A 24463-nucleotide genomic window follows, 5' to 3' on the forward strand; every position below is an offset into this window, starting at 1 on the left:
AAACACAGCAGTACTAAGTGTTTTAAAATCAACTTGAGATTAATCTTTCTTCACAACTCAATATACAAGATTCAGCTAGACATTCACAAATTCCAAAGACTGATAATAGAGAAAAATTAAGATGTCACTTCCAAGTCGCAATTCCCCAACCATCAAAGCTCTAATCGAAAAGCAAAAGTAAGTCCGATCGTCCTTCATCTTGTAGAGCTTTCATACACTGCACAAGAGAGCGGAAGTATGGAAACACTATCTAACCCACCCCAGAGAGAAAGAACGCAATACAATTCAAGTCAGAGTAGGCAAGCATAAAAACTTATACACACTCGAAAAAGATATTTTATACCGACATGCCCCATTTCTCAAAGGGGCTTGCGAACACTATTCTCGAGGACTTGATCACAGCGCTATCAACTTTCCACAAACAAACGATGTGGTGTTCAAGTTGTTTAAGACCTGGCTTTACAAGCTGGATTTAGGTGATGCTGATGAAGAAATTGCGCAATGGAAAGCTAGGAAGGTGAAAACTGGGGAGGAGGCGCAAAAGGTTGATGAAGGACCGCTCATCGATTTGGACACTTCGAAGGGAAAGGGAAACACCAAGAAAATTCGCGATTCGCAGAAGAACGAGATTCTGGAGATGATAGGCGGAGATCTCAATGCCACCAGCAATGTCGCGCTGACAAACTTCTGTTATCCACACATGGCCAATCTTCTCGATTTGTATCTATTTGCCGACATGGCCAAGTTACCACTACTCAAGAACCAGTGCATTGCAAAGTACTACAGATTTACCAAAGCCACGGGGTACATTATGACACCATGGCTTTCCTACATGTGGAAATATACAACCAAGGGTATGCTGATACGCAAATTCCTTCTTGATTTACTGACGTGGGAAATGCCGCCTTTATTGTTCGAAACGAATGCGAAGGATTTTCCGGAAGAGTTGAGATTGGAGCTGCTGGTTAACATGGGATATGTGATTCAGGTAGCGAGGCATGGGACGACGGCGTTGGAGAAGAGTAATCCGTTGAATGAGATGAGTAATTACTTTGAGGAGGTTGAGAAATCGGATGCGTGAGTTGGGTTCGATGGGAGTACGGATATCGTGCCTACTCCGGGAGCTAGATGGAACGGTGGTGGAAATCGAAGCAGAATCATTGGCGATTGCATACTGAAGACGGCGCGCAATTGCTTATTAACATGGCTTGATAATGGAGAGGGTACTTGTAGCTTTCGATCTTTTCAATGATAATACTTTGTGATTAGTGCTTTTGCAGATCGTCTACCATAGGGGAATAAATCTTTCGTGGAGTGTTCAAATACATACAAAGACCTGCCAGGTACATATCTAATAGGACACAAACCACCGTCCAAATACAACTTGATTATAATGTAATTAAATTAAAAATGAAGTAAGTATTACCCTCTTTCATAACTCATAGTCAAATCCAACCAACCAATACTCATAATAACAGACTCTAAACATAGCTGCATTCTATAGATCAACAAGCTCTTTTATATACAAGCAGGGTGTCTCATAATCCGGATTACAATCCAGCAATAAATACAATCCAATCCCCAAACCAATTAGAACATTCAAATCGTTCGAGATATTGAATTTGATTAAAACATCGAACTATCTTCAAATTTCTAATTGCTTTCCAATCTTCAAAACATTGTATTACTCAACTACAATCTGGACTATTGGATACCCTAGAACTCTGATCATCGCCATCATTATTATCGTCAGCGTCCCACAAGTCAAATTACAACAATATCAAACTCTATCGCCGCTAAACACCCCCTCATGAGTACCAGATCGATAAACAGCAAATAAACCCATTCATTCATCCTCTCTCTGTTCAACGAATACAAATTTGATCTTCAAACAATTTCCTGACCTTGAGCCACGCATACCTTCGCGAAAAAACTCCCATCGTGCAGTAAAGAATCGCACAGCACCCAGAATTGGATAGTTCTTGGAAACAGGGAGTCGCTGTGGTGCATTAAGAGGGTGGCCGGCGCGGCGGAAAAGACATGTGAAAAGAAGTGTAAAGGCGAGTATCACGTAGGTAAAGAAGCGGAGGAGGGGAGATTGAAGAAGATCAATAACAAGGAAGAGCATGATTACTGACTCTCGGATGGAGGAAGAAAGGAAAGATTTGAACGTGGTTGGAACTACCACTTATCCAGTACCATTTTCTTGTAGAACAACAGCTCAATTGACAATTTTTATGGAAAGATTTTCGTCGACCACGATTCGATTGAGGCCCTCAAGAGTTGACTCGGGGTCACAGATCATAGCTATTCCGATGCATTACTGAAACAGTTCATTTGATATAGCGAATCTACCTGCACGCCCATAGGTCTTGACAAGTGTTACCAGAAGATCAATACAACGCCATTGATTCTAAACAGGAAACTGACAAATTTGATCCAGCTTTAGAACTGCCTAGTTGGGTGATGTGAAGTGGTGTGAACTCGAAAATTGGTACGGCCAATAATGGTCAAGAGTATTCAGCATCAGTTCTAGGCAGAAGCTTGAAAGATGCGATGGTACTGTAGCTACAGCCCCCACCCACCATCGACAGTTTGTAGACTCAAGCAATGGAAAGAAAAAGAAGCAACCAATTTTTGAAGGATAATGTACGCGTTTCGATTCCAAATTAATTGTTGTACAGATGCGATCTGTCGATTGGTAATCCTTATAGATAAGTTCTGCTCGTTAATCCGCCTATCGTTACATTTTCACCGATCGAATCATTTGTTAAAATGAGACATGCAGCTGCTGTGCCTTATTGTTGCCCCAATACTGGGATATGCCCCTTGACCAATTTGTCTGAAAGAACCGACCTCGGAAGCATCAAAATCAGAATTAATTAAATCCATCATGATACCCATGTTGCATTAATTCCAAATCAGTCTACAAATTTCATGTAAAATCTTACAATCAAGGTTCATACGAATTTCGACGCCGCTCCTATGCAGGAAAGTGGTCTGTCAGAGCTAGTCATAACGCTGAGCATTGACCTCCCCTCGTTTTCGGCTAATCAAATGCCCCTCCATCAAGGAAGAAGGCTCTACGTAACCGAAAAAAGCGGAAGTTGAACACTATTCAAAAGAACTTCAACAATCAAGATCTCTTTTTAATATAATATTAAATAATAAAAACTGTTGGATAGACTTAGAAAGGTATGAATAGGATTAGAATAGTATGATATTATATTATCTGCCCTTTTCGTACAAGAAGGGTATTATTATATTATATATATGTTCTACCTCATATATACACTTCGTGCGGCAGTGAGGGGTTAGCACATGATTAATTCATGTGTTCCAACAAAAACACCTAATATCAATACAAAAAATACTCAAATTTTCATTAGCTTTTTTCATATTTCAATATTTAATTTGAAATGAATTTATAAACTATTAAAAAGGATTTTTAAAAGAGTATTCAAATTCCGCCGCTTTTTTCGGTTACGTAGAGGGTGGATTGAAAAATATACAGATAATTAATGCCCTGCAAAATCTATAACACCAATTAATCACTCATACCATTTATAATCATGGTTTAGCGAGCACGTGACTCACAATGGTGTGGAAGCATGAGGCTAAGTAACATGTTGGGAGTTACAATTTATATCAATCCTTGCTTGCTTGAGTAAGTTGTTCTACATGGTTGTAACTAATTTTCTAGCTCATTTGGCTAATAATAAACAGACGATGGTTTGAAATCTGCAAGTCCATATCATAACATAGTACCAGTACATTGCAGGCCCCGTAAATTGCAGTCAAAAGCGTCTGGGCATATTCCATTGTCATCCAATTGTACTCAGTCATACCACCAATAATTCGTTAGATTTTCCGACCTGAATCAGATGGTCTGTTCCTTGATCAACGGTCTTTGGCTTCTTCTCAGCTAACCCGAATTCGTTTCTCTTCTCTTTCCTCAACTCCACATGCTTTTCTGCAAGTGTGCAAAAAAATCCAAAGCAGGAGATAGCGGCAATTATCAGCCAAATCACTCGTAGAGCCTTCACATAAACCTCTATGACTTGAGATTGCGTGGTAGCGGGCAATGCGTTAATCGTGCCCTTGTTTGAGTACGCGTATGCCTGTCCGTTGGCCATCAAGCCACGCACTGCCTCATCTTCCACTATCCCCAGATATCTATTAATCTGGCTGTTGAATGCAATTGAAGCAATGGTCGATCCCCACACAAAGCCGAAAGAGCGCACGAATGAGTACGCGCCAGTAGCAATAGCTACATCTTCTTCTTTTAACGGTGCAAGTGTAGAGATCAAGGTAGATGTAAATATGAGGCCAACTCCGCTTGATGTAATGATTTGGAACCCAATCCAACTGCCGCTGTTGGAAGATGCTGCCAAAGTAGACAAAAGTCCTGCCCCGATGGCACACAATGCAAATCCGATCCGATGTAGAGGTATGTAGAGGCCGGTCTTGGATATGAATCCTGCACCAAGGCCACCAATTGGAATGATAGCGAGCGCAAATGGAAGATAGTAAACTCCAGAATCAAGAGGCGATACTTTCTTCACGGCTTGAAAGTACACAGGAAGAAAGTAATTGGCAGCTGTTATAATGATAGATCCGAGAAAGATAAGAACAAAGCTAACTGCAGATGTGCGATGTTTGAACAATCTCGGTGGCATTGTTGGTTGCTTACACAACCGAGTGGAAGACTCAAAGATAAGGAATGCCACCCATCCCAAGAAGCCAAAGACTAAGGGAACAATGATATGCCACGATCCCCAGGAGAACTGAGAGCCACCCATGACCAGGCCGAGAAGTACTGCAGTTATACTCGGTATGAAAATAGCGTTACCAATAAAGTCAACTTCCGCCAGCGCATGTTTCCAGTTTGGATTTGGCGGGTAATTAACTTTTAGGCATAGTAGGATAATCACGAGTCCAACAGCCGACACAGGTAGATTTATCCAAAAAACCCATCGCCAATTTTTCTGCGCCAGAATGCCCCCAATAACAGGAGCCACTGTCGAGCCGACGGCAGCCATTGAGAGTACACCGTTTAAGTAAGGCCCTCGATGCCGTGGTGGAATGATATCGCAGAGAATAATATCGGCTAAGACATACAAACCACTCGTACCCAAGCCTTGGATTGTACGAGCGGTGATCAGTGTCTCTGAGTTATGTGCACCGCCAGCGACTCCACTGCCTAATGCGAAGAGAAACAGAGCAAGAATCATCGGATTTCGACGACCGAAGATATTAGATACCTGTGCAAAAAGTGGTTGTGTCGCAGTGGATCCAAATAAAAATCCATTAATGACCCCTAAATGATTAAATGTTGGCAAGTTTCTTCCAGAAAATTGAAGGACAAGAGTAACTCACAGATATAATCTTGACCATTACCGAATTCTCGAGCAATTGTGGGAAGGGCTGTTGTTACAATAGTGGCATCGATAGAAGACATGAGTGACAGCAGTAGCAACGCGAAAAACACTGCCATGACATCCCACGAGTGCCGGAAGGTATCTTGATTCTCGCATCCATTAATTTCTCTTGTTTTGACCTTCAACATGCCGTCCGAAGTCTGCACCGGTAGTTGCTCTGATTCTTGAGAAACGTGTATTGGGAGATCATCTTTCTGAGCTAGGGCCGACATACACGCGGTTTCCCCTTCTGGACAGAGCGTGCGCGTGTGCTATGAGGGGGATCAAGAGGGACGTACGAACTGATTTTTTTGTGTTTGAAGCAATTGATGATTCTCTGATACAATGGGTGGAGGAAGTACCGGGTGTATAAATCGACCATCAATTGTTCGAAATTAGACGGCGGTCCAACCTTTTGCAATTTGATTTGAACCTCTTGGCCAGTAATCTGGCTTGGAGGGCGTTTGTTGGACATTTTAAATATCCCTGCAAAGAGACAAGACGTTTTACAGCCATCCATTTTGAATGTATTTAAAGTGGGAAACACGGCCAATAGGAATGCAATCTTTTAAGTTTCCAACCGGCGACCCTCATACTAGATGCAATTGGCTTTCGATTACAATTAAGATTCATAAAATAGGTAGTCAATGCTGATAATTTGATAATTGGCTTAATTCTCACCACCATCAACTCCAAAAATTTCAATTTCACTGATCAAATACACGCGAGCAACGACATGGATTAACCGAATAAGTGGCAATTATGTTAATGATCGATGCGTCAAGGTTGATCCTTTTCGAGGCTGTTGCTGCATTGAGGCTGCCCACCTCATCGTCACTGCTACTCCATTGACTTTGGTATCCCATCTTTCATCTGCAGCTCACCTCTTCCAATGAATGGCTAAGTTGAGTTATGTTATTGTTCTACAAAATCAAGAATATTTCACACACCCGTTCGCCTGACCTGCCTGATACGATTCAGATGTCCGATATGCATTGTGATGATGGAGGAGACTACATGTACAAGGGTGAACACACATGCGTAGAGGTACTGCTTTGAAACTTCGACAGGTATGTGACGCATGTTAACTCTGATCCCTAGGTTTTGATCAAAGAATATACCAATCAGATTATATCTGCAAAGTTTTGACCATTCCAAGTTCCTATTATAGTCCCAGCCGCTGAAATACTTGTTACTGATCAGAAATGCCTTTAAACTTCCTTATTCACTAAAATCCCAATTTTCAAAAGTCATTCATCGAAAACCAACCATGTTGTCTCTTGTAACTGACCTCCAGGACAACGCTATTATAGTCTTCTTTTTAGGAGTATTCTTGATGGTTTTTGGGTTTAGGTACATATGTGCTGGGTGGTTTTCCAAGCCGAAGGCACTAATATTGACAATCAACGCACGCATTGCGGCATGGCTCTTCCTCGTCAAAGGCCCGAGTTTGATCGAAGATGCCTACAAAAAGGTTTTCCCCCTTCGCTGGATCAAGAACCACTATTATTGACAATATTTGACAGGCAAATGGGAAACCTTTCCTCGTTGATGTTCCAGAGAATCGCTATCATTTTGTTTCTACCTGGGACCATATCCAAGAAATCAATGCTGTCCACATAACATCCACGGTATGCTTTTGATTATTGTGAGATCGACCAGATTCTGACAAGATCAGACCGCATGTTTTGTGCTGCATGATTTCTGCCTTCGCCTTGAGTATATCCCTCTTATCCGCCAAGAAGTTGAATCGGTAGGATGGGAGTCATTCGATACATCCAAGGGTCAGGGGTTCCCGTTGCTCGACAGCTTCATGAAAGAATCATCTCGACTGAATCCAGTCGAAGCTAGTAAGAACATGTTACGACTTTTTTCAAATCTCAAAATCTGACTTGACCAAGTAGTGAGCACGCGGCGCGTAGCCCTTAAACCGTTTGAACTTTCCGGCGATCACCAGGTCCCTGTCGGCGAATGGGTCTGTACAGCTCCTGGTGCAATGCATCATGATTCTGCCTACTATGCAAAGTCATCCGAGTTTCACGGCTTCAGATTTGTTGAGCCATCCCTCTACAGAAATATTCTTGAGGCCACTAATTTCGAGATACCAGAGTTAGGCAAATCATCGGAATTTGTGTCCGTTCCAGATTGGCAGCTCTGGGGTACAGGGCGTATTGCATGGTGAGTAATAGTCTATCCTTCGTATATATATATGGAAAGTTGAGCTTGTAAGCTAATGAGATGATAGGAAGCATCATGAATAGGGCGCTGTTTCGAATTCTCGGTGCAGAAGCGTGATCAAATCTCACCTGCACAAGCAATTACTACCATTAACGAAAAGTATCACCACAATAGGTGAATAAGAACGAGGCGAAAATAAAAACAGTGACAGGGATGTACCCAAAAATCTGGTCTTTATATTTTTATCCAGCCGACTACCACCCAAGATATCCGATAGTTTTCTGATTTCGTTCGTCAATACCGATAGTCCATTGCAAATCCGATTCACTCCGTATCACCGTCTGTGCTGTGTCCCTCCCCCAATACCACTCTGCCAATGCCAATGACCGTAAGCTCTCACACAGCAATAAAGATAATGCCCAGGATGCGAACGGGAATTCCACTTCAAAGTCCCTTTAATATCACCCTGGCCATAGTGTACATGATGCCTAGAGCTAATTTTGAAGGGAAGAAGCCGTCATACCCGCGAGTCCCCATGCACCAATGCATAGAACGCTAAAAAGTCGTACAGGAATCACACCCCGGTTTCCCTTATACCAGATTATCAAGACATCAGCAATGCCGCAATAGATTCCCATAATTGACATTGTTGTGTCGACGGCAGTGAGATTGCCCTGAGCATAGAAAGCAAAGACCAAGAGGCCCAGTGTACTAGTTCTCATCGTGTGTCCGTAATAGACAATCTGAGCCTCGCGTGATTGAGCAACCTCCTCCACCATACCCCATGTGAGGAGGGCGGCTTTTGGTTCAAGAAGACCATGAAATAGTCCCCCCAGGAACATAGGGGCCGCAGTCAAGAGGGCCGGAATGTGCCGCCATGAGAAGTGATTGAGCATGATGATGGTACGTATTCTTCGGTGTTCACTATTGCGTAAGGGTTGCGAATGGATTGTGAGTGGGATCGATATGGTTGTGATGGGAAATAAAGATTACACTCTAACAAAGTACCCTTTTTATATTTATCGCTAAGACTGTGTAGTTGCAATTAAAAGCGCATACTCGCATTCACTGCCTCCGTGTGTTCTGCTTACCACCCTCGGGTGGAATAGTCCCGTGTTACGCGACTAGGTAGGCATTGCCAAGAACATATCCCCTAAGATGCGAACAGAGGACACCTCGCTTATACAGGGATCTATGACCAATCAGAACATCAGGAATTTAAGATTTGTCTAGAAATCGATTGTGAATATTTCTTGTTTTAAGAAATGAAATATAATAATATTTTTAAAATTATTCAGTGATTGTTTTTCAATTAAAAAAAAATATTAGAATATTTTTGATATATTGATTATCATTTTTCTAATAAATTTCAGTTTTCAAACTTAATGAAAAGATATTTATTTATAATATTATAAATTATATTATTGATGGTTGAGCTCGTGCACGGGGCACTTAAGGTATCCTACGCTCGCACCCTCGCACCTTAGGGGATAAGTAAATCGGCCTATAATGGTTAGACGAGCCTCATGATAATTGGATATTCTAGTATTCTCAGACGGTCAACTTATGGGAATTAATTACCCAGCTGCAGTGCTTACCAGTGCATGTGGCACAGTCTGATACTCACTGATACGACGTTACAACCTTCAAACCTCCTAGCAATCTGTATTTAACAAGGAAAACTCTATGTAGATGCTTGGGAGCCTTATCCTTAGCCTCACCGGTGCATATAGTTGGCGCCCACGATTCAGTGTCAATATATGAGGCATAGCATGTACGTACACTAAATTAGATAAAAGATGAAATCATTAGCCCATTTTCATGATCACAGTAATGCCTCGATTCCTGGAAGCATCTACCCGACACTTTGGAACACAATGACTACTCCAATCCTTGATCCAAACACAACCCCTCTATCTGTGAACCCCAGTGGAGCTCCACCAAACTTCATTGATCCTCCCACTCAGGCTCCAACAGTTCTTGGGACGGGTATACTTCTCATCATAATCAGCACGTTATGCGTTTGTACTCGAGTGTATACTAGCTTGAAGCAAAGAAAGAGACTACATCTTGACGACTGTGAGATATCAACCTTTACTGTTATTAAATATTCACTGATGTATTTTCTAGATTGCTCCATCTTTGGACTCATAGGCGCTATTGGATATTGGGGAATCATATAATTCACTTACCTACCGGCGTGGTAATCAGTGGCAGCGGAAGGTTGAGGAAGACACAGTTGCGATGTACCTCTTTCCTTCCTCTCCGACTCTTATACCAATGTAAGATCTCTTTAATGTCACATTGACTCGGCAAGACACTCATCTCCCTGATCTCAGAGACAGTTCGCGTCCCAAATCCTGATATCGCCGGTCAAGTTTGCCATCACATCAGCCATCATCATTGTTTATAAACGCATTTTTGGTGTTCTCAAATGGGTTCGCATTGTGTCCTACAGTCTTTATATATTCCTCTTCTTGATACAGGTCCAAAATATTGGAATCGCCATATATTGGTACACTCCTAGAAAAGGTGATGTCAACAATATCCAAGTTGCCCTTTTGAGGACCGAGAAAACTGCATCTTCAGCTATCGCCAATGCTGTCTGTTCCACCATAGTTGACATCGTGCTATTCCTCGTTCCCATGGCTGTTGTGCCTACCTTAAATATGTCTCCCCAAAAAAGGCGAGCCATCTATGGGGTCTTTTGTTTTGGAGCTCTGTAAGTCGTTCATATGAAAATCTCTTTCGAAGATTTCATCATTCTGAGTAACTGAAGTTGCTGACATCACTTCAGGATTATCATTGCGGATTGTGTTGGCATAGCTTATAAAACGTACGGCGTTCTTGGAGAACACGGAGATCCTTTCTGGGTTGGCATGATTGCTATCATTACTGTGTAAGCCACAATCATTGCAATGGTTGGATTGAAAGAAGGATGGAGTACATTCATACAGTTACTAATGTATATCTAATCAGATATGCTGAAACGTTTGCCCTTGTCATCATTAGCTGTATACCTGCCCTCTCCACGTTCTATATCGGCACAGTTATCAAAAGCCGCTTCTACTCAACACTACAGTATGGAATTTTACATCGACTGAGAAGGTCCGAGGCGTCCAACATCCCGTCATCGGGCCTCGAGCAACCAAATTCCATGCATTCAACTAGATCATTGGTTGGAAGCGGCAAGAATGTTGCCACTATCGAAATGCCCGAGTTCAAATCAAAGAAGCCATCTCAAGCTTCCTCATACTCAACATTAGGGAACCAGGAGTCTGGACAAGCCCATCGGTCGTCCTGATCCGGGTTTTCAGTCTTGTTATGGATAGCAAAAAGAGAAAGCAATTGAGGCAATGGCCGAAGAATGTATTTTCGATCACAAATTTGACTTTCGAATGATGGGGTGTCCAAGAGTCGATACTTCCTTTTGCATACTCGCAGTAGGGCGGGAAATCAAGTACCAACCTTAGAATTGCTTGGACTATCAGTGTGATCCTTTTTACTACCTCCTTGAACTATCATTGGAGCTTTGAATGTGTATAATACATATCAGAATGACTATACATCAGATTGCAAGGTATCATGTAGATAGAATCTCACCTAAATCTGCAGCAGATCAAGCCCTGATGAACGAGCTCAACAAATACAAGGCAATGACAGACTTAAAAATAATAGACACAAAAATAATCAATGTCATCCACCCCTCATGGGAAACGACACAGCTTAACTCTTTCCATCTTCTTTACCATGCTCCTCCATTTATACTTATCATTGATTAATTTCAAAATTCACGATTTCTTCTATATACCCTGTATACTAGCGTTACCTTTATACCCCGCTTCTTTTTTCTATATTCTAGTATCATCCTCTTATAAATACTAGATAGTAATGTATACGGAAAACGAGATTTGAAAATCACGTGATGTTTAAGCTAGCATTTATAGTCCCTCTTCTTAAAAACTTATAAGAAGATAATTAATATTTTTTCTTCTACTTTAATTCTTTATATTTATATACTTTAGTTCTAAGTATATTCTCTTATATTTTTATTTATAATATATATAGAAAGTATATAACTTATAGGTCGCGTAATAAGTATATATAGTATTTATAGTTCCTTCTTTTATAAACTAAAGAGTTATTAAATACTAATTTATTTTTAAACAAGTAAAGACTATTAATTATAGGAAAATCCTACTAGATTTAAAATAAAAGCTATTAATAACATATTTAATAAACTAGAAGAATATTATAATATTCAATTAAATATATATAAAATAAATACTAAAATCTATCTCTTTATTATAAAATATTATCTAAAGATTTATTTCATCTAGTTAATTCATTAATCGACTCTTATAACCGTAATCGTATTTATAGTTGATAAATATATATATTTATATATATATATTCATTTCATTCCAAAACTTATAATATAAGGAATTTATATTAATTTTACTCTCCGTTTCTCCTATAAATAAATACCTTCGTAGCGACGCGACCTCCCTATCCTCACCCCACCCCATAATCCTCACACATCCTCACACACCCCACCAAAAATACCTACTGGTACTAGGTAATCCGCGCGCAAACGATAAACTACCTACTATCGTAGGTATTATCCATATCCATATCCATATCACCATCCCATCCCACTACAACCTCACCCCTCAACTTCTCTCAATCCCATCCAACCCCCCTCCCCCCCACCCAAAAATGTCCTCCTCAACCAGTCGATTCCCCCGCTCCTCAACTCCTCCCGAAAAATCATATTTCGAACAGCAGCGCGAGATCTTACTGGGAGAAATAGCTATTGTATGTTTTCTTCTTCTCCCCCTCCCCCTCCCCCTCTCATTCCCCCCTCTGAATTCCCTTACCCCTTTCTCCTTGCCCCCCTCACCCCAATCAAGAACTCAAAACGTGTAAACCCCTTCAAAAACAAAAAACCAAAGCGAAAAAAAAACGAACTCACTAACCCTCCCTGCCCTCCCCCCATCTAGTCATTCGAACACGTCCTCTCCAGTATCAATAAACTGAATCGATCTCTAGAAGGTGTAATTGCTGTATGTTATCCCCCTCTCCCCCTCTCCCCCTCCCCCATCCTCTCCCAACCCCCACTAACTCTCCCCCCCTTCCCCCCAATAGGTCGGCAATGAATTCTCCTCCGTCGAAGCCCTCTGGTCCCAATTCGAAAACGTCATGGCCAAAGATCCCTCCTCTGAATCCCCGCCCGAAGAAGAAGTACAGCAACAACACCAACACCAACACCACAGTAGCAGTAAACGCGAAGAGCACGAGGGAGAAGAAACGATTATGGAAGATGATACACGGGTTTAAGTCTACGAGTTGAGAGGAAGGGAAGGGAAGGGAAGGTTTGGATGTGCCGAATTGGATCGGGCCTATGGACTGCACATATCATGATAAAGATGACATGGCAAGAGGAGTTCTGGACTGGAGTATGATTGATACCCTTTGTTACGTTTCATTCTACTAGATTTCTCACGATTTTCACATATCTCACCGAAACGAAGGAGTTCGCAACTTCTGCAATAAAATAAGCTCGAAAATCAATAAATTATGTATACGTTAAGAGTATGATATGCATTGTCTACCCACAAAGTTTCGTTGTACATAAGAAAGAGTCGATACGATACGCTCGCCCATAATCAGTTTGTTGTGTTCACAGTTCCCTCAATTCCCTAACTGATTCACAAGAAAGTCCAAAAACCCACGCAGATCAAAGAAGCCTAAAATAAAAAGATTACCGGAGAAAGTCCAGTCCAGTCCAGCTCCAGCGGTATGAGAGTGCGATGAAAAAAGAAGTAGGAAAAGAATAAAAAGGCTAATGACCATGTCGCAATGCTATTTGATGCAATGCTCAATTTCCTAAAATCTGCCCAATAGTTGCAGATTTTCACAATTATACACTCCTCGTTATGTTATGCAGTTCGTATGTCGTTTCAAAATATCATGCTCATGTCGTACTTTGTTTGGATGCGTAATGGTGATGATTTGGTGAAGGATGGATTATTACAAGAATCGACAACTGCGCTTCTTCTTTTTCGGGATGATTACACCTTGCGAACCTGATGTACCGGGTGGAGTAGATGAGGATGTATTTTGTTGGTTGCTTCGATCGTTGACAACAACTGTGTTGATGGCTTCGGTAAAAATTTCTTCCACACCAGTCATTTCTTTACTACTGCACTCCATATAACGCGCTCCCATCTTTCTTGCAACTGCCATTCCTTGTTCCGTGGTGACGGGTGTGAGACCTTGGGTTTTGAGGAGATCAATACAAGAACGTTTCGTTCTCAAGTCGGACTTCAGACCGACGAGGATAAGAGGTGTGTATGGGCAAAAGTGTAATACTTCGGGATACCACTATCGAGTCAATTAGTATGATGGATGGATCAACATGAATCCCTTTTCTCATCTTACCTTATCCATAACATTCTCGAGGGAATTTGGGCAGTCGATCGCGAAACAAACAAACAACAAATCTGTCTCCGGGTATGATAATGGACGGAGACGATCATATTCCTCTTGTCCTGCAGTATCCCATAACGCCAATTCGAGTGTCTTGCCGGTCTGCCGATGCGTTGGGTATGTGATATAATTCTCGAATACAGTTGGAACATATTTCTGAGAAAGTATTAGCCATATACCTACGAAGGTTGAGCTTCAAGCACAACATACTTCTGGGAAATATCCTTGACTGTAACTTATCAAAAGACAAGTCTTCCCGCATCCACCATCACCAACCACCACAATTTTTTTCGAATATGAAGGACCTTCTGTCATATGTGTAGCTGCCGATTCCCTTCCCGTGGAAGCATTGCTCATCATTGTGCTAACCGTTCCGTCACTGGATCTTTGACTTTGTTCGCGACGTTGGGTAATTTTCTTTCTTGGACTCGCGTCGTATTTTTCGGTTACACTTTCACGCCTTGAATATTGATTTGGTTGATATTGCGTAGCCATGCTTTTGTGGTCGTCTGGTCTGGAGAATTAAGGCGTCGCTTTGTGACGAAGGTGTACGAGTGAAGTAAGTGAATGCGAGTCGAGACAATGATTGACTTTCCAATGACGAGAGCGTTTCCTTCTCAGACACCCTAATCCTAATAGCTAGGTATGGCTACTGTTATAAGTGCTAGGTATTATTGTACGTTTGAAATTGAAATAATTGATGATGGAATAAAGTTTGGATGAATGGTAATGGGGTTGTGGCTTGAGTGTATGGAATGAATAGTGTAAAATGGTATGGATTTCAAGAATGGATGAAAGTCTTGAAAATGATCCCTTTAAGGCTGGTGTTGATAAGTTAGCAATTTTGGGTTTGGGTTTGGGTTTGGGTTTGGGAACGGGGTACGGGTGGATTTTTGGATAGGAAGTTACTCGAATGTTAGACTTATTTACATTTGCATGGATCATCGGTTGCTCTGGCAACTTCCAAGCTTCATCCACTCCACCCTAAAATAAATGTGGCAGGTATGTGGCAGGTATGATGACATAAACTTTGAATGTGGCTCACCGGTGGCTGTAGGATATGTGATTACCTAATGGGGTGGCTCATGAAGCCCGGCCGACGTAGATGTGTGTGGCTGATCAACATGTGGCTCGTGAAATCCCATACCGCCCGGTATTGCGAAAGGCTGAAGTCTCCGGTTGAAAACCTTGGAAGGCTTTGACGATGCATACCGGTATTCATGAATCCATGGATATCATGGATAGCTGGATCTGGAGAGTCAAGCAATGCGATGCGATAAAAGATCAACTCATAATCCAAGAGCGATAAGAAATTGGCAGTCAGTGATACACACCTACCTACCTACCTACCTACTCCAAGGCGTCAATGGAAGATCAAATCGATCAATCAAATCAACTCCAATCATACCGGTATCATATCAAATCACCCAAGCAATTGTTAAATCCTTGATGGTGTATCAAATCCCGCTCAACCCCAAGATTTCATCGAAATGATAAGGATAATCTTATTAACCTTTTAACGCTTTTTTCCACCAGGGAAAGAAAGGTGTTTCCTATTTTCTAAAATAGCAGACTTCACCTAAAACAATCCTCTTCTCATCTTACTCGTACCTAGACATTGCTAGGTATTATTGAGTGAGAACACATTTTCCTGTCGCTCATTTTTCTTCTTCTTTTTCCTTTTTCTTTTACTTTCCTTGATTAGGAATTTTCCCCTCTCTTCCATTCATTCTTCTGACCAATTACTTCAATCTCTTACTTTTCTGTAAGACAAGACTTTTCACATCTCAAGCGGGCACAATATATAGATGCTGCTTCAACGAATGCATCCATGTGTCCGACTCCAAATGGCGACGGCCTAGAGCTTGAGAAATCGAATAATAATACTCAACCTCCATCGATTTCACTTACGGCCCCTCCCACAGAGATCATTGATGCCGGCTTGAAAAGTTTAAATCACTGTGAGTATAGTGATTATGGAATTACTTCTGCGCGCATTGCCCCCTTTGCTACATTTCGTTATCTGGCTATTGAGACAATGATTGCGCAATCCAATATCTTTAGCAATACCAGGTTGACTCAAAACTTCTCCCAGAGTCGTTGAGGATGTTTCATATGTTCGCATCACAATTGATCACTGAAGGTATACTGATAACGACCCCGCAGACAAGCGCAAACTTCCACCATGGCGATACAATATGCGACAGGCTTTATTGCCTTTGGTTCGATGGGAGACTCCATACCTGGCTTGGATGCAGGATAAGATGCGATGTCCAGCACTCGATACTTATTTCGCTGTCACTGCAAACCTTGGAACGCATACTTTCTTCATGATTGTACTGCCAATCCTGTTCTGGTGTGGACATACATCTTTGGGAAGAGGGTAATAAATTTCTTGACGGGTACTCGCAGACATTCGCTGATTGAAATCCAGGATGGTTCATATATTGGCAACGGGAGTCTTCATAACCGGGTTCATCAAAGATATGTTCTCACTACCTCGACCACTATCCCCACCTCTCCATCGCATCACTATGTCGGGTTCTGCTGCACTCGAATATGGATTTCCTTCGACACATTCCGCCAATGCAGTCTCGGTGGCTGTATATGCTCTTTTTACTCTTCATTCTCCAGAATGTCAACTGCTTCCTCCAACGAAACTGGCCTTAGAGATTGTGAGCTATTCGTATGCCTTCTCTATCGTACTTGGACGACTTTATTGCGGAATGCATGGATTTGTGGATGTAATTGTTGGAAGTGTTATTGGAGCACTCATTTCTGTCGTCGAATGCGTATACGGATCAGCGATTGACAATTATCTCCACAGCAGTACCTGGAAGGCTCCTGTGACGATTGCCATAGTCATCATTCTTTTGATAAGAGTTCACCCAGAGCCAGCTGATGATTGCCCATGTTTTGATGATAGTGTCGCATTCGCCGCGGTTATGATAGGTGTTGAACTTGGAGGTTGGCATTATGCTTCTGGTGGTTGGGCCTGGGATGTTCCAGTTCCAGCGACAGTACCATTCGATCTACATCATATGGGCTGGGTAATTGTGATACTACGAGTTCTCATTGGTGTATTGGTTATCTTTGCTTGGAGAGAAGTCATGAAACCAACATTGTTGAAATTACTCCCACATATTTTCCGAGCCTTCGAGAACACGGGCTTGATCTTGCCTCGAAAATTCTTTATGCCTGCTTCAGAATATAACAATATTCCATCAAGACTTAAGGTGGATAATGTTATGCCATCTGTATCCGACTTACCAAGTTTGATCTCGTCTATACGACATGCTGGACGAGGCCGAGCTGTATCCGTTGGACCTCAATCAGCTGCCGATGCATACGAAACTCTTGCTTATCGAGAGAAAAGACGGAGAGATAGTCTTACTGACGTATTTGAGGGTATGACTCCACGTCAAACAGCTACGAAAGAAGCCAAAGATTATTTTGGCTCCAAGCAACCGACAATGGATGGCGCTGTATCATCTGGAATGTCATCGATTCATGGGAACATGAATTTGCCGACTCCAGCACAATCCAGAGTCGGCTCTTATGAACAGATGATGGGTGCAGGTCGTGTTATGTATACTCCAGGGGTATCCACTCCGGGTCTAGAGGGTGATGATGCTGCAGAAGATGAGATTACCGTTGGGCAAGAAAACGAGCTAGATGAAACAGAAATGTTTTCTAGGCTAGAAAAACCTCGCGTGAGATATGATGTCGAGGTAGTCACGAAACTCGTGGTTTATAGTGGTAAGTTTATGTGAGAATACGGCCATTGAATTACTAACTGACAACTTTTTAGGTATCGCTTGGCTAGCAGTCGAAGGAAACCCGATCATCTTCGAGGTTATCGGTTTGGGTATGGGCGTATGAAAGTATGGCGATGAATATTATAGGCTCTATCTTATGGTCTTGAGCTTGGGGTGTCACTTTCACTCGTGCGATTCGGACAGTGTACTGGATGATACTACCCAAGTACTCTAGGAGTTTGGTGGTACGTAGATTTTTATGATGTGTACTAGGTAGGTGGTATGTCATGAGGCGTTTCGGTAGTCAAATAACATTTAATTGCAAGCTTGCTTGATTTCAATTAGGTCATGGTTATGAATCTGCGAATATCCAATTGCATATGTATTCTCTGAGTGTGAATTGAGAATTTTATAGTTGGTAATTTCTTATTTGGTATATTACTCATATTAAATATGAATCTCAACTTGCGATATCCATAAGAATGCAAACCACCTAGGTAGGTAGGTACCTGAAACTATTAATATCGATAAATTCTAATGATCATGAATTCGTCCATTCATCATCGCCATCTCCATTGTAATAATCTATCTATTTGGGTATCTCACACTCACACTCACTCTCACTCTCAATCTCAATCTCAATCATTCCATTCCATTCCAGTCTCCCCAGTAATTTTCCCTTTCGGCCCCTTGGCCCCCAACCATGGTTACACATCGAATGCAGTGTAGGTAGTGCAGTGCAGGGTGGTGTGGCGATCTAGATGCTACCGCAACCGCTACCGCAACCGCAACCGCATCAGTCGCTTACGGTTCCCAAATCTCGCATTTCTGTAAGGCTAACTGGCGAGCTGGCTAGTTGGCTAGTCTCTGTCGGCACTATATTTTTGTGTTACGCTGACCTGGATCTGGATCTGGAGCTGGATCTGATCTGATCTGATCTGATCTGACACATGGTATGTCTTTCTGTCTAGTCGAGTCTGGTCTAGTCTAGTTTAGATTTCTCGAGCTAGTCTTCCATGTTATTTTCGTCATGGGATGGGCTGTGATGGGATGTGTATGATTCGTTTGTATGTGTATTTGTGTGTAACGCACCGAAGCGAAAGGAAAGGAAATGCACGTATCTATTTTCCGCGGGGTATTCGAGACCGATTCATTCGCTTCGTTGTTTGATGGAGTGGTTTCGCTACTTCCATCTATTCATCCATTTATCCAGCTTAATTTTCTTTTCTTTTCCTTCCCAGCTCAGCTCGTTGGATATTATATCATATCATACTAGCCTCTCACTCCCTCCTTCTACGTCTCAAACCTAAATCAAATCCTAAAATATCACCCCGCCAGCGGATTAGCATGCACCGTCACGCTCTCAATCACCACCTTCTCCTTAGGTCTATTCTTCCTATCGACCTCTAACCCCTCCAACTCTCCCAAAACCCTCAAACTCTCCTCCCCAATCACATGTCCAAACACGGTATTCTGGCCATCGAGATGCGGCGCGGGGGCAAAGAGGATAAAAAATTGAGAGCCGTTCGTTTCGGGACCTTTGTTGGCCATGGAGACGATACCGCGGGCGTGGTGGCGCAGGGAAGGTCGGATTTCGTCGGCGAAAGGAACGTCCCAGATGGAGGTGCCGCCTTTTGGAGGGGGAGGAGAGGGAAGAAGGGGGTTGGAGGGCGAGGGAGCGCCGGTTTGGATCATGAAGGTGGGGATTAGTCGGTGGAAGGGGGAAGAGTCGTAGTAGTGGGAGGCGCAGAGGGCGAGGAAGTTCTGGGGAGGAGGGGGTTAGTTGGGTGTAGAGTAGATTGGAGAAGACGAGGAATGTAAAAAAATCATTCATAGAGCGTAGCGAAAAAGCCACCACGGCAGTGGCCTAGCGGAGCGTCTTTCTTCAATTCAATTGGATTTGATTGGATTGAAAGAAAGCTTTTGATATGATATAAAGAGATGGGAGAAAAAGAATGAGGGGATTTACCTCTGCCGTTTTGGGTACACTGTCGCAAAATACTTCGATTTTGATATTGCCTAGGCTGGTGTGTAGAGTTACTGACATCTTTTTTTATGTATGTGTTGGTTTATGGCTATGGGTGATGATGTGTATGTATAGGTATGTATGTGTGGGTTTGATATTTATTTCTGGGTGCTGGCTGGTGAGAATTGATGCAGTGGGAATGGATAGATGTAGATGCAGGTGGGTATACTAGGTAGTTGTTTATTTGGAAGATTGGTGTATGGAGAAAGAAGGCTGAGAGAAGAGAAGGTTGGTGGGATTTTTTATGAGGTCAGATGTGTAAGGTTGTGGATAGATCCATGGATAGACAAGGCTGGAAGGGGCGAGAAGGCTGGATGGGGAGAGAAGGCTGACAAAGAAGGAATAAATTTTATGGTTATCGGGAATGGAAGTATTATATATTAGTAAGGAAAGGATGAAAGGTAACATTGGAATTATTTGCTTGTGAGAGGGCGGGATTGGCGGGGTGGGATGGGATTGGATGGGATTGGATGGGATGGGATTGGATATGGGATATGATATGGTAGGGCCATGGTTTTGTGGATCGGATCTTCAGAAGCTTGTTGTTGTTTATTTTGAGTTGAGATTAAAGGAGATCTTTGGATGAATGGATGGGATTTGAATTGGGATTTTATATGAGGGTTATTGACCTGTTTATTATATTTCTTTTGAGTATATATAAATGAATAGATATTATATATAGGTAGGTAGGTATTTTAGATATATATATACATATGTTTTTTTATAAATAATACCCCTCAGTAAACAAGAAATCCTACTTAGTAATATACATTCTTAATATACCTCCCTAGTAAATAATAGATTGAAACTCTTTGTATGGTTTGATGATATGTATGATACGCCGATATCGTGATGGATTTTATACTTTTGCATCTAGATACGCCTTGTTGCTAGATTTCATCATATGTTTCGCATTTACTTTGATGCTTGAGAGAAAGATATGATTGATTGATCACAGAGAAGAGAAGTCTGGACTAGACGAAAGCATCAATCCATCTTAATCTCTTGAACTCTTCTCTTCTCGACTTTTACTTTTACTTTTACTCTCACTCTCACTCTCACTCTCCCTGTCTCACTCTTCCTCATCCGTCCTCTCTCTATCCAAGGTAACCCTTACAACATCAACGTCGATCCAGCTATTGTTCAGTTGTTCAGTTGTTCAGTCGTTCAGTCGTTCAGCTACCCAGCTACTCAATCTACCCAGCTACCCATCTCCCCATCTCCTCATCTACCTAGCTATCCTTCCTCCATATATTACAATCTCAATTACATCCACATCCACATCCACATCCATCCATGAAAGAATAACCGCTTGCAATTATTACTGCATCTCGATTTTAATTTACAAACTCCCTATTCCTTTCAAGACTTATCATCTATCTTATTCTCACACCATTTCTTCCTTCACCCACTCATTCATTCCATCATCCATTAAAGGAAACTTCTCCGTCACACAACACAATCGTCCTCTCAAATCTACCAGCTATCTCTTGATATTTCTCCCAGCTTCCATTCAAAGAAATATAAAACCAACTCTACTTTCCCCCAACAAACTGAGAGGATCCCAAGACTCTCTTACTCCATTTCATACATGCGAATCGATCGTCACAATCAATCTTCACTTACTTAGTAATCTTAATCTCACCTACGAAGAAAACAACCTATCCACCCATAAAAAAAAACAAGAGCTGAGCCTTGCTTATATGGTGACGACGAAAGCTATATCACCGACACGCAACCCCACAATTCGCGCAAACAAACTTACCGCATACATACATACATATCATACCTACATATGAGACTCGAGCTTTCAACACAACCCACACTGCTCATCAACATTGTTTTCCATTTGGCGCAAACCTGCGCGGTGGCGCCAGTGATCTTTGGGTGTGCACGATATGTCTGCCTTTGTCCGTGTCTCCGGACCACCAAACAGTAATTTTCTGGTTGGTTATCCGGGTATTTCTGCTACGCTTGTAGGTGATCTCTATTTCTTTGATTGAAGGTTTGGTTTTGCAATTGTGATTTCTTGGAGGGGATGGTATTAATTCGGGGATTTCTAGCCTAGGATAGAGGGTAAAGTAGAGATTCGACCCCTCACTGGAATTTCTGCGCCGATAGCGATATCGTTGGTACGAATATGTTTACAGCGAAGAGAAACGGTTCATCCATCTGCGGAATCGATAGCGAAGAAACACTTGGGGACACCTCGGAGAGAAACGACAGATGTAGTTGGGAAGGAGTTATTATTGTTTCGATGTACGGCCGGAAAGGAGAGCGAAAGTGTGGTGCTGATGGATCTACCTTTCGTATTATTCATACCATTTGGAAGGGGTGGAGAGGAATCGAATCGAAGGATCCCACCGGCGAGTTTACAATTACCAAGTCGCACGGCGGAAACTTATTATGAGTTGGTGGTTACGGTTCAACAAGGACAAGATCAAAAGAAATTCGCCTTTCCAGTCCCGATGCAGAGATATGATACTCTTTCAACCTTTGGCATGTATAATCGACCAGAATCTGCAGAGAAGAATACGGATCATCTGGTTACTATGAGAATTACAATACCTCGATGGTCATTTGGCCCTTCGGACCCAGTTAGCGTTTACATCCATTTATTTCCAAACTCCCTTTACATGAAGAAAGCTACAAAAGTAGTCATTCAAAAGATCACAATTGGCATAGAAGAGGAGATTACATATAATCCAGAAGGAGATGAACCAACGAAGAAAATCAATCGCATAGCTAAGCAGACGGCGACGGTGGGAGCAAAATTGCCAGAGGCTGGGTATTTCACGACTCTAGGGCTGATATATCCATCGAAGGATTTGAGAGATTCGGAGGGAATTATTCGGAGAGGAAAAGCTGCATTTCCAATGCATTTTGTCAATTCATTTACGACCACGGGGACCTTATACAAGATTGAGTTTTTTCTCGTTATAAAGGTATATACATTTTTCTTCTCTCATTCACATATTTTACTAGTCGAACTGTTTCAACTTCCTCATTCAAATTTTCTAAACTATTACAATTTGCAGGTTCACCTCTCCGGTGCTCGAGATATTACTCATCGTCAACCAATTACGGTATGTCCATTGAATGAACAAGAGTGTAAAGAGGAAATGGATGCAATTGAACAAGCAGCAAAAGATGCATCACATGTGGATCCGACGAATCCAATGTTACCAGCCTGCACAATTATTCGAGCGAAAGATCCAAGTGCTTTGAGAGCATTAGGTTGGACGATGGTAGGAGGTTTCAGAAAGATGGTTATTGAATGAAAGGATGAGGGGATGAATGAAGCTTTGAATTCGCAATGAGGAGATTTTTGATGGATAATCACGAGATTGAAGTGATTTGGAATTAAGAGACCTTGGATTCGATTCGAAAGTGATTATCGAGGAATTGTTGGGCCCGAGAATTACCATGGGGGCGAATGCATGCGATCACTTGCGGCATCGATAGATGTATGCGAAATCAGCAGAACGTTCATACCAAAGCGACAAGCTCTATAAGGAGCATCACACCAGATCACGATACCCATGGTCGAATAAGAACGAATATGATGTAGTGGGGAGCGTAGTGGGGTGTATTTGATTTTTGACCTTGAATATTAGGTTTTGACTATGGCAATCAATCAAGAAGGATTGGAGGACAAATTTACCCAGGCAAACAAATCAAATATTCGTCGATGGGAATGGGAGGGAAGGGAAATAATGGAACCGGGTGAGCTGGATTAGATTTGAATTGATTTGAATGTATAACGATTTGTTGCATTTTCTGGTAGTTAGGTTGGGGTTGGGGTGGGGATCTTGTTGTGTGGGGAGTTGGAGGCTTGGTTTGGATGCGGAGTTGGATGTATATTGGTTGGTTGATTTGGATTTATTTTGGAGCAGATGGTTGGATGGATGTATATGGATTCATGACGGTGGTCTTGAATAGGATAGGATAGGATATGGAATGGAATGAAACAACGTCATTTGAGGGGATAGTTAGCAGTTGAGAAGGAATCGAAAGATCTAAATGTGAGATTGAGTATCTATCTAGGTATTAGGTGGTTGATATATCTGAGGGGTTGTTGGATGAGATGCTATATCTGGATCTTGATCTTGATCTTGATCTTGATCTTGATCTTGATCTTGATCTTGATCTTGATCTTGATCTTGATCTTGATCTTGATCTTGATCTTGATCTTGATCTTGGGGTGGGGTGGGGTGGGGTGAGATGATATAAGAGGGAGTGAATAGTGAGTGAATGAATAATAATTAATACAAATAAATAAATTCTTTCTATGAGGATTTCTTCGATTACTTGTTTAGATGCAGGGTTTGTAGATGGATGTGTAGGTTTGTGAGTTTATAGGTTTATAGTTTTGTAGATTTATATGTTTATTTTGTAAAATGTGATTTCTAGTTGTATGGATTTCGGATTTGATTTTGATTTTGATTTTGATTTTGATTTTGATTTTGATTTTGAGGGAAGAGAATAGAGAAGCGGAGGGAGAGGGAGAGGGAGAGAGAAGGAGAGGAGTAGGGAAGTGAGAAGCGAGAAGCGAGAGAAAGGGAATGAGGAAGATGAGTATAATATAT

At 41.8% G+C, this 24463-nt stretch overlaps 11 protein-coding genes across 11 annotated transcripts; 6 read left to right on the forward strand and 5 right to left on the reverse strand.

Moving 5' to 3' along the window:
* Positions 1 to 121: 121 nt before the first annotated feature.
* Positions 122 to 1081, forward strand: EAE98_010349 (uncharacterized protein; the record flags this gene model as incomplete). Its single annotated transcript, XM_038957970.1, has 2 exons — positions 122 to 177; positions 265 to 1081. 2 exons carry the CDS (start codon positions 122 to 124, stop codon positions 1079 to 1081), a joined length of 873 nt encoding a protein of 290 aa, XP_038805762.1.
* Positions 1082 to 1846: 765 nt separating this feature from the next.
* EAE98_010350 (uncharacterized protein) lies at positions 1847 to 2128 on the reverse strand (the record flags this gene model as incomplete). The annotated part of the gene is made up of 1 exon (XM_038957971.1): positions 1847 to 2128. One exon carries the CDS (start codon positions 2126 to 2128, stop codon positions 1847 to 1849), a length of 282 nt encoding a protein of 93 aa, XP_038805763.1.
* A 1714-nt stretch (positions 2129 to 3842) lies between these two features.
* Positions 3843 to 5777, reverse strand: EAE98_010351 (uncharacterized protein; the record flags this gene model as incomplete). Its single annotated transcript, XM_038957972.1, has 2 exons — positions 5380 to 5777; positions 3843 to 5320 (listed from the first exon to the last, which is right to left on the reverse strand). Exons 1-2 carry the CDS (start codon positions 5651 to 5653, stop codon positions 3843 to 3845), a joined length of 1752 nt encoding a protein of 583 aa, XP_038805764.1. The 5' UTR covers positions 5654 to 5777.
* Positions 5778 to 6457: 680 nt separating this feature from the next.
* EAE98_010352 (uncharacterized protein) lies at positions 6458 to 7681 on the forward strand (the record flags this gene model as incomplete). The annotated part of the gene is made up of 5 exons (XM_038957973.1): positions 6458 to 6490; positions 6947 to 7051; positions 7099 to 7270; positions 7325 to 7598; positions 7666 to 7681. The coding sequence occupies 5 exons, from the start codon at positions 6458 to 6460 to the stop codon at positions 7679 to 7681; spliced, it is 600 nt and encodes a 199-aa protein (XP_038805765.1).
* A 411-nt stretch (positions 7682 to 8092) lies between these two features.
* EAE98_010353 (uncharacterized protein) lies at positions 8093 to 8494 on the reverse strand (the record flags this gene model as incomplete). The annotated part of the gene is made up of 1 exon (XM_038957974.1): positions 8093 to 8494. The coding sequence occupies one exon, from the start codon at positions 8492 to 8494 to the stop codon at positions 8093 to 8095; it is 402 nt and encodes a 133-aa protein (XP_038805766.1).
* Positions 8495 to 9475: 981 nt separating this feature from the next.
* EAE98_010354 (uncharacterized protein) lies at positions 9476 to 10902 on the forward strand (the record flags this gene model as incomplete). The annotated part of the gene is made up of 4 exons (XM_038957975.1): positions 9476 to 9619; positions 9938 to 10320; positions 10396 to 10497; positions 10578 to 10902. The coding sequence occupies 4 exons, from the start codon at positions 9476 to 9478 to the stop codon at positions 10900 to 10902; spliced, it is 954 nt and encodes a 317-aa protein (XP_038805767.1).
* A 1415-nt stretch (positions 10903 to 12317) lies between these two features.
* On the forward strand, positions 12318 to 13059 carry EAE98_010355 (uncharacterized protein; the record flags this gene model as incomplete). Its single annotated transcript, XM_038957976.1, has 3 exons — positions 12318 to 12416; positions 12602 to 12664; positions 12747 to 13059. 3 exons carry the CDS (start codon positions 12318 to 12320, stop codon positions 12936 to 12938), a joined length of 354 nt encoding a protein of 117 aa, XP_038805768.1. The 3' UTR covers positions 12939 to 13059.
* A 572-nt stretch (positions 13060 to 13631) lies between these two features.
* Positions 13632 to 14585, reverse strand: EAE98_010356 (uncharacterized protein; the record flags this gene model as incomplete). The annotated part of the gene is made up of 3 exons (XM_038957977.1): positions 13632 to 13985; positions 14043 to 14246; positions 14301 to 14585. The coding sequence occupies 3 exons, from the start codon at positions 14583 to 14585 to the stop codon at positions 13632 to 13634; spliced, it is 843 nt and encodes a 280-aa protein (XP_038805769.1).
* Positions 14586 to 15921: 1336 nt separating this feature from the next.
* EAE98_010357 (uncharacterized protein) lies at positions 15922 to 17972 on the forward strand (the record flags this gene model as incomplete). Its single annotated transcript, XM_038957978.1, has 4 exons — positions 15922 to 16051; positions 16257 to 16473; positions 16525 to 17849; positions 17902 to 17972. The coding sequence occupies 4 exons, from the start codon at positions 15922 to 15924 to the stop codon at positions 17970 to 17972; spliced, it is 1743 nt and encodes a 580-aa protein (XP_038805770.1).
* Positions 17973 to 19174: 1202 nt separating this feature from the next.
* Positions 19175 to 19895, reverse strand: EAE98_010358 (uncharacterized protein; the record flags this gene model as incomplete). The annotated part of the gene is made up of 2 exons (XM_038957979.1): positions 19175 to 19612; positions 19818 to 19895. The coding sequence occupies 2 exons, from the start codon at positions 19893 to 19895 to the stop codon at positions 19175 to 19177; spliced, it is 516 nt and encodes a 171-aa protein (XP_038805771.1).
* Positions 19896 to 21772: 1877 nt separating this feature from the next.
* Positions 21773 to 23155, forward strand: EAE98_010359 (uncharacterized protein; the record flags this gene model as incomplete). Its single annotated transcript, XM_038957980.1, has 3 exons — positions 21773 to 21850; positions 21938 to 22819; positions 22913 to 23155. The coding sequence occupies 3 exons, from the start codon at positions 21773 to 21775 to the stop codon at positions 23153 to 23155; spliced, it is 1203 nt and encodes a 400-aa protein (XP_038805772.1).
* Between the last annotated feature and the right edge of the window lie 1308 nt (positions 23156 to 24463).

Source organism: Botrytis deweyae, assembly GCF_014898535.1.
Source record: "Botrytis deweyae strain B1 chromosome Unknown BDEW_035, whole genome shotgun sequence".
Taxonomy (NCBI): domain Eukaryota; kingdom Fungi; phylum Ascomycota; class Leotiomycetes; order Helotiales; family Sclerotiniaceae; genus Botrytis; species Botrytis deweyae.